This window comes from Chlamydomonas reinhardtii, chromosome 5 (assembly GCF_000002595.2).
Source record: "Chlamydomonas reinhardtii strain CC-503 cw92 mt+ chromosome 5, whole genome shotgun sequence".
In the NCBI taxonomy this organism is placed as follows: Eukaryota; Viridiplantae; Chlorophyta; class Chlorophyceae; order Chlamydomonadales; family Chlamydomonadaceae; genus Chlamydomonas; species Chlamydomonas reinhardtii.
In genome coordinates this window covers 1,146,238-1,157,419 of record NC_057008.1, presented here as the reverse complement: position 1 = coordinate 1,157,419, position 11,182 = coordinate 1,146,238, and the positions used below count along the sequence as shown (strand labels likewise).

The 11,182-nt window shown below is 65.5% G+C and overlaps 1 protein-coding gene across 3 annotated transcripts; it reads left to right on the top strand.

Annotated features, from left to right (window-relative positions):
- Positions 1-394: 394 nt before the first annotated feature.
- Positions 395-11,182, top strand: CHLRE_05g245701v5 (uncharacterized protein). 3 transcript variants are annotated; one of them, XM_043062502.1, is made up of 14 exons: positions 395-664; positions 946-1,077; positions 1,399-1,527; positions 1,834-2,064; positions 2,340-2,813; positions 3,131-4,027; positions 4,287-4,403; positions 4,716-5,404; positions 7,850-8,597; positions 8,827-8,868; positions 9,167-9,238; positions 9,535-9,670; positions 9,890-10,005; positions 10,342-11,182. In XM_043062502.1, the coding sequence occupies exons 1-14, from the start codon at positions 617-619 to the stop codon at positions 10,489-10,491; spliced, it is 3,981 nt and encodes a 1,326-aa protein (XP_042924647.1). In that variant the 5' UTR covers positions 395-616; the 3' UTR covers positions 10,492-11,182. The 3 variants fall into 3 exon arrangements, with proteins under 3 accessions (XP_042924647.1, XP_042924648.1, XP_042924646.1); XM_043062504.1 differs by lacking the exons at positions 7,850-8,597; positions 8,827-8,868; positions 9,167-9,238; ... (1 more) ...; positions 9,890-10,005; positions 10,342-11,182 and having other exon boundaries at positions 4,716-6,117; XM_043062503.1 differs by lacking the exons at positions 395-664; positions 946-1,077; positions 1,399-1,527; ... (3 more) ...; positions 4,287-4,403; positions 4,716-5,404 and adding an exon at positions 6,165-6,293.

The window sequence follows — 11,182 nt, the reverse complement described above, 5'->3', positions numbered from 1 at the left end:
GTGCCAGGTTCACAGCTACCCTCTCCCTCACCTTGTCCGCTAAACTTATGGGATGAGCACGGCATGCCTAACCAACGGCTCTGTATCAGTGACATACCTGCCAGGCCCCCTCCCAGCCAACTATTTGTACCCGCGTATCCTCACATTCCTTGCACCCGGCAACATTGACCTGTCCATCCCATCACAAGACGACCACAGGATCCCTGGCTACACCATTAGGCATGCATAGGTTGCATTGGCATAATAATCGTCATACGGCCATTTGCCAAATTTGCACGGCTCACTGAAAGTGGGGGCCAACTCGGGCGCACACGCCACGCCGTATCCATGGCCCCCATGTGCCTCTGTCAATTCGCTTCACCAAGCCCAGCCATGAGTAAATACTTACTGAACGAATGTTATAGGCTCGTTGCCGACAACGCTACCGGGACTCTCTGTGACGCAAACGTTGCTCGAAGGGCACTCCAAAATACCCACATAGCAGGCGCGCTTCAAGCTGCTATATCATGACGTATAATATAGATACCTTTCTGTATTAACTTAGAGCGTGAGGTCCTGCGCGAGTGTCCCCTCAGAAGTTTTTGCTCGGCGGGCCGTTTCCCTTGTCCTTGGAACCATGGACTTTGCGGAAAGCTGGTGCAGCCTGCTCGAGCTGTTTGTCTCGGTAAGCGCGAGGGCTTTTGCTCATGAAGCGCGGTTGGCTCATCATGGACGCGCATCGATTTTGGCGTGCGCGAGCGTGTAAAGGCATAATAGCCACGGGGTAGATAGTATATCGGGTTGTATGAAATGTTGCGTGGCAGTCTGGTGAAGAGCGTGGGTGTGAGAGCCGCGGCTTGCGCGAACCGCCGTCGCGTGCCCCCCGCCCCCTTCCCCACCACCACCACACCCACACCACACCCTCACTGCCCGCGCCCCAACCCCGGCGTCTGTCTGAATTTGCAGAGCGCGGGTCTGAAGCTGCGTATGCAGTTGGTGGACACGGTGCTGTTCAAGTCGGGGCGGGCGCTCGGCCACTTCTACACGAACCGTGATGGCGCCGTGTGCCGCTTCAGCGCGCATGAAATCACCCGCTCGGTGCGTTCTAACGGCGTCATGGAGGGGTTTTCAGCTTGCCAGTTCCGGTTATCCATTTCACCGCTCCATCCATGTTTGACAGCCAGGGGTGCCTGAGGCCTGGCGAATGCCGCATGGGCAGAGGCTTAACGGCGGCTCGTGCTGCTCGTGTCGACGCGTCGCCCGCGGCACACGCCGCCCCTCCCGCCGGCCCCTCCCGCCGGCCCTTCTCTCACGCCTGCCCCTCGCACCTATCTACCCCTCCCTCGCAACTGTACCTGCCTACGACTTCACTTCTTAATTAATCATGAATGTAATCCCTCCCCCTTCATCATCCCGCAGTCCATCTACCAGCGGCTGGCCTCGCTGCACAACCTGGATCCCAGCCTCAACCCCTACGGCTACATCGCAGTGGCGCACTACAGCACCGGCGTGTCGCGACTGCTCAAGCGCGCGGAGCTGCAGGCCGTGGTGAGCCCCTCCACCCCCGCCCTTGACCCACGCCCTCCTCCTTGTCCTCCTCCTTTTCCTCCTCTGTGCGCCTCCGTGGCCGGCGTCCTGGACCTGGCGGACAGGGGATGGCAAGGACCCCAAACCAAGCCCACACCTTCCCTCTCCTCCCCCTTCCCTGACGCCTGCCCGTTACCCCCTGCCTTGTGTTCACACAGCCATCCCACACCCCCAACTCCCAAAACCCCCAACACTGTTTTACCCACGCCCCACTGCCCCGATGCCCTTACTGCCCCCATGCAACCCCCCCTGCAACCCCCCATGCAGATGTCGGTCCTGAGCGGCCCCTACGAGTTCGGCGAGGCGCCGCCGCACCTGGCCGCGCAGCATGAGGGCCTGTTCTGCCTGCAGAGCTACCTGGTGCCCGGCAGGGACCTGCGCTACATCGCCGCCTACGACCTGAGCGAGGGGCCGCTGTGCACCGTGCTGGGCCGCCGCCACAGCGCGCGCTACACGCACGCGCTGGACGACCCCGCGCCGTCGCTGCCGCTGGAGGCGGTGAGTGAGCACGGAGCATGGCACGGGACAGGGCGGGACAGGGCGGACAGGGCGGGGCGGTGGGGTTGGGTTGGTTTTGGAGTGGAGTGGAGTGGAGTGGAGTGGGGTGGAGTGGATTGGGGCGGATTGGAGTGGGGCGGTTGGGACGCGGCGGATGGGTTGCGGCGCGTGTGGGTTTGGCAGCGGGGCCAGCAAGCCCGTGGCCGCGCTGCGCCGTTGAAGATTAGAAACCGTACAATCTGACACCCTGTGTGCATCCCCCTCTGCCCCCGCAGCTATCGGACCCCGATGAGCCCGGCTTCAACGGTCGGCCGCTGTCCTCCCAGGCCCTGGCCCGGCCCACCTCCGCCATCGACGGCCGCCCGCTCTCAGGCGGCGGCGGCGGCGGTGGCGGCGGAGCCGACGGCTACGGCTATGGCTATGGCGGCGGCGACTCTCAGGGCGGCGCCGCTGTTCCTCGGGCCAGCCTCACCGCGGAGGAGTTGTTGGTGGAGAGCCAGCTGGTAGCCATGGGGTTGCTGGAGCCGCGGAGGGCGGCCAGGGAGGGCCGCGGCGTGGGCGCCGGCGGCTACGGCGGCATTGCAGAGGGCGACGAGGAGGGCGGCGGCGAGGAGGGCGGCGAGGGCGGTGGCGATGGAGAGGAGGAGGGCGAGGGGGAGGAGGAGGCGGGCGGGTCGGCGCCGGACGGCGTGCGCAGCTCGCTGCCGGCCCCCAAGCGCGTCAAGGACGACGTAGCCAAGGTCCTGCAGGTGGGTGTGTGGGTGTGCAGGTGTTGTTGAGTTGCAAACGGAGGGTAGACATGTGCGCCGTGGCGAGCGACATTGCTCCAGAGTGCGCCCGCGCGCGATAGGATTGCTACCGGCGCCGGACGTGTCCTCGCCCCCGCCATCACCTCACCAGCCACGCCTTAGCCCCCCCTTTCTCCCTGTCCCCCTTCTCCCCCTTCCTCTCCCTTCTCCCCCTTCTCCCCCTTCCTCCCCCCTTCCCCTCCCCCTCCCCTGTCTCCCCCTCTCTCTCCTTTCCCGCCCCCCTCTCCCCCCTCCCTCCGCCCCCTCGCTCCCTCCAGACCATCTCCTCCTTTGTGGAGCGCGCCCACGGCCAGCGCATCGTCGGCCTGGTCGCAGAGTTCGTGGTGGCGGCAGGCCCCGGCGCGCCCGCAGGCATGGGCGGCGCGCTGGCCCTCACGGCCGTGCATGCGGTGCAGCTGGACCCGCGGGCCTCGCGCGGCCGGCTGGGCACCTTCACGGAGCGATGGGGAGACTACCTGGAGGGGCTGGCGCCCGCGCCCGCGCCGCAGGCGCCCGCGCGCCGCAACCAGGCGCCCAGCGTGCTGCGTGGCGGCGACTCCTCGCTGGTGATGACGGATCGGGCCACGGGGCTGCTGCTGCGCACCTCGCCGGCGGCAGGCGGCGGCGGCGGCTTGGGGTCGGCTGCTGCGGCGGCGGCGTCCTCCATGTCAGTCTCACCGTACAACGGAGCCAGCCTGGGCGTGGGCGGCGCGCTGTCGCCCTACGACCGCCTCAGCATCAACGCGCCGCCGTCGCCAAGCGGCAGCCTCTTCAGCCCCGGCGGCGCCGCGCGCGGCGGCGGCGGAGCCGCCGTGCTGGCGGCTTCGCCGCGGCTGCCTGGTGCGCCGCCTAGCAGCCCCGGCGGCGCGCTCACGCGCATCTACTCGGCGTCGCCCTCGGCGGCACACCACCGAGCGGTGGCGGCGGCGGGCGACTACACCGGCCGGCCGGGCTCGGCGCCGGCGGCGGTGGTCAAGGTGGGGCGGCACGTGGCCAACTCGGCGCACAGCTCCGCGGCCAATGGGCACTACACGCTGCGAAACGCCATGTCGGCCGCGCGCCCCGGCGGCGGCGGCAACCCCACCGGCACGCCCGGCGGGCCGGAGTCGTACAACCTGTGGCTCAACCGGGAAGGCGCCCCCACCGACTCCATGAGCGCGCGCCTGGCGCTGGAGGTGAGATGTTATTTTGGGGGTAGGAACAGAGGAGAAGGGGTGAGGAAAGCGGGTAAGGAAAGGCTTGTGAAGATTATGCCTTACTCTTGATCTTATACCGTGGCCCTTAGTGCGCTGTGTCCTCGACCCACCCGCTTACACGTGCCTGCATGCATGTTTTCAAAGCGCAACAAAAACAAAACTCGCCCAGGCGGCTTCGAAGTTCGGGGTTGCATTCGAATACCGCATGCATGTGTGTGTACGACGTGTGTGTGCCCAGGTTGAGGCGCTGCGCGAGCGGCTGCAGCGCCAGACCGACATCGCGGTGCGGGCGGAGGTGGCGCTGCAGCAGCTGGCGGTCAGCAGCGCGCGCGAGGCGGGCGAGCTGCGCAACCAGGTGGGGGCGGCGTGGGGGTGTGGGGGCGGTGCTGGCGCCACGTGCCGGTGCTGCCCTTGGCGGGCTGATGGAATGATAAACACGCACATGCATCGTTATGCCGTCGCGGTGCTGCATGCGTCGCATGCACTGTCTTGTGCTCTTAAGCACATGCATTCACAGGCAGGCTGCACGTACAGTATAATAGCGCCTGCGCTACGTCATCCATCCCTTTGCTGACAGTTCGCTCCCTGTCAATTCTGAATTCTAATGCCATGCCATGCCATGCCATCGTCCCCTACTTCCCATGTCATCGATCCCATCCGTCCACAGGTTGAGGAGCTGCGCATCGAGGTGGGGCGGCTGGGCGAGGCCAAGCGCAACCTGGGCTCCGAGTACGAGCGCCTGCGCACCGAGCGCCTGGGGCTGCAGGCCGGCCGCAGCGAACTGGGCGGGGAGGTGGACCGGCTGCGGGAGCAGCTGGCGGCGGAGCGGGAGACGCTGTCGCGCGCGGTGCGAGACGCGGGGGGCCGCGAGGAGGGCCTGGAGGCGCAGCTGCGCGCGGCGCGGGAGGAGCGGGAGGAGGCGCTGGGGCAGCTGGGCGGGCTGCGGCGGCGCCTGGAGGAGGAGGGCGAGGTGGTGGAGGCGCTGCGGGGGCAGCTGTACGACTACAAACAGCTCACGGCGCAGCTGCAGGCGCAGGTGCGGCGCGGCCGCAACAACAAGCAGATGCTTCAGAGCCTGGGTGGCCTGCCCTCCACCATGCCCTCCGTGGTCAACATGGGGGCCACGCTGCCGCCCGGCGGCGCAGGGGCGCTGGCAGGCATGGGCGGCGGTGGCGGCGGCGGCGGCGGCGTGCGTGCCAGCACCACCAAGGAGGCCGACGACTCGGATGCCGAGACGGATTTGGCGGGGCCGGCGACGGCAGGGGCTGGAGGAGGAGGAGGGGATCACACGCCGACGTCTGGCGGCGGCGCGGGACACCACAAGGCGACGGTCAGCGGCAGCGGCGTGTCTGCAAGGTTAGGCGGCGGCTACGGCGCGCGCAGGAGCTAGGAGAGGGGAGAGAGGCGTTGGGAAGGGGCTGGGATGGCGGGGCAAGCGGGCGAGCAATTCGATATGCTTGCGTTGTATGGGGCAGTGGCAGCATGCGTGGGGCTGTCGGGGCTTGGGTACACGGTTGGTCGTTAGCGGCATGGGGGTTGGGGTTCCGCGGGGCTTGGTGGGGCTGCTAGGCAGCATGAGGGGTGCGGGTAACTGGGCAGAGTAAGCATGGGATGCAGGTTTGGGGCCGATACACATGTAGGGCATCACCGGGCATGCTATGCAGTGCTGCGTTGCACATCTCGCGATCTCGTTTACCCGTTGCTATGCATGTCTGCTCTGGGGCTACCTTGGGAATTGTGAGGAGGGAAGGGCTCTGGGAGTGCGGGGAGGGGCCAGTTGTATTTGCTAATGAGTTTCAGTGTCATTTGGGTTGAATGGGGGAGGTTTTGCGGCTGCGTGTGGGCGGCGGTGTGCGTCACGTGAATCAAGCTAATCAAGCCTCCATGGCATGTGTGGATCATACACCCACGTTTTGCTATTGCTGGTCCGTGATCTGGTGTGTGCGGATACCGTAATGTCATGTTGGCATTTGGGCTTACGGTATTGAGAAAGAGCTGGCACTGTGCCGAGCCGCCTGAGCCAATGTGTCTCGACGGAGTTGGGCATGTATTTGTAACGCCCGTCGTACTCATTTTGACCAGTCACCTGACCCAGTCAACGGCAGTGCTGGCGGCGGCGGCTGTGGTAGCTGGCAATAAGGCGCCATTGTTTTGCGGTGAGTGCCATTGCTTCGTGGGTTGTGGTGTGTTGTGGGCGGCGCAATTGCGGTCACACGGCAGTGATGCGACGCAGCACAGGCACGAGGCGGGCTGGTGCTGAGGGGCTGCAATTGTGCTGCGGCAGGGTGTTTGATGCACGGAGTTGCTGCTGGCGGTGTGCGTGTGTTGCTGCTGTTTGCGCATGCGATTGGAGAGTGGCGAAGTGGTGAGCTGGTGGGTTTTACCGGCGGCGGTGACGCAGTTGCAGGCGGCGTGCGCTTCCCCTTCCTCCTTCCCTTCCACCTGCCTTCCTCACCCCATTTGCACCTCACGGCTGTGCGCTTTCGCACCCTACACATCGCGCACACGCCCACACACGCAATCGCATCCCTTCGAAACCCGATGCGTCCTTGTCGCGCAGTCGCTTGCTCGTTCGCGCGCGCTGCGCCTCTCTCGGTGTGCCTTTCTGTGGCATGGCTGGCGGGCGCACCCGAAGTGGTCACTCTCCCTGGGGGCCCCTGACGGACGAACGGGGCCAGCGCATCGGCTGCGATGCGGTCCCGGAGGCCCCTGGGGAGAGGAGGCTCACACGCCCCGCCCTGGGCTGCGCCCCGGCCGCTCGCAGGCGGTGTGCCTGGCCTTGTCGCTCCCAGGTGGGACTCACCTTGAGCGACCCGCAAGGGTGCCACAAGGGTGGAGAGTTGATTTGAACTTTCGGTTGTGCGTCTGCCGTGTTGTTGCTGCGGTTTGCCGCTGAGATGTGGCGCGGTGTAATGCGGTCTGAGCGGCGACTGTGATGATGAGGATTGCGTGGGAGTGGACGGTGGTGTCTGTGAGCGTGTCGTGTGGCTGCGGATGTGTGGGAGTGAGGCGCGGCAAGTGAGCGTGTGCGAGGGTGGTGGGGTGGGCGGGATCGGGGGGGAGGGAGGGGAGGCTCTTGCCGTTCGCGACTTTGCGTTTTCCGGCCGGAACCCCACCTCCACGTCAATTTGCCGTATCTCCACGCACGCGCATACACACGACCATGCGCACACGCATGCGCACTCCTGCACGCACACACACCACCTGCACATGCGCGCACCCAAACGGCCCCGCCCCGCCTGCCCTTGCCCTGCCCTACCCCGCACATCAGCATCCCCGCACACACGCACCAACTCCTCGCAAAGCTTGCATGCGCCGCTGCACGCCTGCCCTGTCTGTGCCTGCTGCCGCTGCTGCTACATACCCCACTCCACTGCTTCACTGCTCAGCCGCTGTTCCCAGAGCGCGCGTGTCGTTTCGTGTTGACACCGGTTCCATACACAAACAGCGGCAGTACATTGACAGCTCAAGACAGCGCCCAGCCTGCGATGCCGCCAGGTGGCGCAGATGACACCCTACTGCCTGTGAATGTGCGGACAATAGCAGCCTGGGCCTTTTGCTTCCTTTCCATCCAGCATAGCCATACCGGTGTCGAGATCTTCCTTACCATCAGAGGGCCGCCTGCGCCTTTCCGCCTGGCGTGCCATCGTATGTAGCTGCGCAACTGCCGTACAAGCCCAGGCAACCGCCCCCTGCTAACTGCTGGTATCTACGCCGTGACAATATATGCACGCGTCACTCGCCCTCGCCTCCTCCGCTTCATGCCTTCATCCCCCATGCTTCCCTTCCCTGCCCCTGCAGGGCGGGGCCACAGGCAATAAACTCTAGGGTGCCGACCGCGTACGCCGGCTCGAGACCCACCACCGCCGCCAGCACCAGCAGCGGCCCCAACCCTTTCCGTGACGAGTTCAACGCAGCCTCCGCGGGCCTCGCCAACCCCTACCGCGCCTCCACCGCCGCCGGCATCGACCTCCGCGGCGCCGCCGCCGTCTCCGCCACCACCATCACGCCCCGCGTTACCGGCGGGACCGCCGGGAAATCCGGGGCGCCGTCTGCTGGCGGCGCCGCGGCCGCGGCGGCGGCGCCGCCGCCGCCGCTCTCCACCGCGGAGCTCTCCGCCGGCGCCTTCAGCTCGCTGCTTGGAGACGTGCGCCGGCGCCGCCTCGGGGCCGACGCCACACCGCTGACCATTGATCGCGTTGCCTCCAGCCGCGACCTCGCAGCCGGCGGCGGAGCGGGAGGCACTGGTGCCGTACCTCTCGCCTCGCCAACCGGAAGCGTCGGCGCCACTGTCACCTTTACCAAGGACGCCGCCGGAGGCAGCGGAGCCGGCGGCGGCGGCTCCGCCGCTACCACGTCCGCTCCTGCGTTGGGCGCTCGCAAGCCCAACTACGACCACATCGTGGCGCATGACCTGTTCCTGTTGAGCTGGACCCGGGAGGCGCTGACGGCTCGCATGCTGGAGTGCCACGGCGGTGCGGTGAAGCTGCTGGCGGAGCAGGAGACCACACTCGCGGAGATATTCAACTTCTACGCGCAGCTGGGGCAGGTGCGTAGCAGCAGGAGGGTCAGGGGCAGTTGCAGGGCTGAGGCGGGAACAGGTGCGGCGCTAGACGCTGAGGAATGGGTCAGGAATGGGTCACGGATGGGTGCGGGGCTGGAACAATGTAATAGCGCTAGCGGGGGAGGAAGGAAGAGTGCGGCCGTTTCTGGCATCCTTATGTTGCATGCGCGGCATCGACCCCTTGCCCCTACCTGTGCTTTCCTCACACTCACAGGTGGTGTGGCTGGACAACTGCCTCACCATGAACGAGCGACAGGTAGGCGCCGAAAGGCAGGGGCTGAGAGGGGCGGATAGATAGGGGCTGAGGCAGGCTGATGGCTTCATCTCTGCTTGGTCGCCGAGACATGGGGACTAGGACTCTAGGAGTGGCTGCCGCAACACCACACACAACAAGCTACCGGTACCCGCACATGCCATGCACCCAGGTAGGTAGCCCCACCCCCTGCTCCCCAACACGCATCACTCTGCCACCGTACGCGTCGCCAGGCCCTCTCCGCTCCTACCCCTTGAAGACTTTCTGTCTGCCCCTGCCTTGCATCACCACCCGCCCGCAGTTCGTCAAGCTGGCGTGTGAGACGGGTGTGCTGGAGGCGTCCGTGGAGGAGACCCGCGAGGCATTCCGCAAGGTGGGCCCGGGGCCCGGGCGCCAGTGGAGGTCACGGGGGGGTTTGTGGGGCTTACAACGGCCGCTCGCATACAGCCACAACGGTCTAAGGTTTCGCCACCAGCCGGCACCCCGCCCCTTCTCACCTCCTTACGCCGCTTCTACTTCCGCTTCTGCTTCCGCTTCTGCTTCCGCTGCTGTAACCTTTGTCACCTCTGATGACGCTCTATCGCTGCTGCTGCGGCCGCTTCTGCTACTGCTGCCGCCCCCGCCTATGACGCCTCTACACCGCTGCTGCTGGGTCCGCTGCCGCTGCAGGTGTCCGACAAGACCGAGTTCGGCAGTGAGGAGGCCGCCAACCACCCCCTGCCCTTCATCTACTTCGAGCAGTTCCCGGAGGCTGTGCTGCGGCTGGCGGCACTGCGCTACGAGTGGCGCCCGCCCGAGAACCTGGGTGAGAGCGAGCGAGGGGCGGATGGGCTAGGCTGGGCTCAGAGTTGAAACAGCGGTGAAGGAATGTGTGTCCGTATGCGTGTGTTTATTTATGAGTGTCTATCTCGCACACGTGTTGGCGCCGCTCCCTCTCACACCTCACACTCCGTTACCTCAGTCCGTCAGGCTAACGGTACTGCCGCCTTTTCCCACCCGCTCAAACACCACCCTATGTTTACAGAGGACGCGGAGGAGGAGCTCTACTTTGCCGCGCCGCCCTTCATGCCGCCCAACCCCTCGCGAGCAGACGACGCCGCAGACACGCCGCCACGGCCGCCCGAGACCACCTTGCTGCAGGTGGATATGGATGGGGACACAGCGTGTTTACGCAGAATTACGCACACGCATACACACACACGCACAAGAATGAAACGTGTCATGGCTATGTACCCCGTAAGCAAGCCACTGCGTCCCCCATGCCCTCTGCCCTCTGACCACGCACTCTGCCCTCTGCCCGCTAGATCTGCCCACCTGCCCCCCGCCTGCCCTTCCACTGGTACTGGCCATCCCATCCATGTTTGCCTCTGGTTGTTTAATGGGAACATCACCCCCACTCCACCTCACCCCATTTGCACTGGTTCGGTTTAGTTTGGGCTGGAATATGAGACCCACCCCTCCACGCCCCGCACCCAGATCATCAAGACCTACCTGCGCGACGACCTGTTGCCCCGAGCCCGCCGCCACAAGACCGCCGGCAGCGCCCGTGCGCGCATCAAGTCCGCCAAGCGCACCGCGCCGCAGGGGCTTTGGGTCAGCGGCAAGTCCACCACTGCGGGCGTGTAGGGGATGGGGCGCCCGTAGGCGTGCGGGGAGGCGTGGAGGGAGGGGTAAGGGAGGAGGACAAGAGGCTGATGAGCAGGAGACTAAGCAGCGCATAGGGAGGAGAGGCGCACAGGCGTTCGGCCGGAACATATGGAGGAGGGTGTTCGGAGGAGGAGCAGATTGTGTGTGAGCGCGGTCGCGCGGAGGTGGTAGTTAGGGATAGGTCAGGAACTCTCAATGGTTAACATGCGCAGCTCAGGAAGGGGCGGGAGCGGGCACTCTGCGGGGATGTTGGATAGGCAGGGGAAAGGCAGTGGTCCCTTGATGTGTCATGTGTGGTGATGGTCGAGGCTGAGGTCGTGCACACCACACACGCGCAAATGCTTGAGCTGAGGCATGGACTTGGGGAAACCGGGAAAGCCGCACGCAAGGCTGTTGGCGGAGTCTGATACGGCAAGCAAGCGGTGATGATGGACAGCGCCATTGAGAGCGGCTGGCTGCTGGTGCGGAACCTGTTTACCGTACTGGTGGCTTAGTTACTGGGTTCCAGGTATGCAGGCTGCACTGTCAAGGGATAGGGGCTGGCGTACGGATTGCGCTGATACCGTATTCCGAGATCACAACCGTATTCCAAACTTGAACCGAATACTGTTTTCACAAGGCAGGAAGGCACGCACAGATCGTGTGCACCACCTTGTAACCACACGCACAA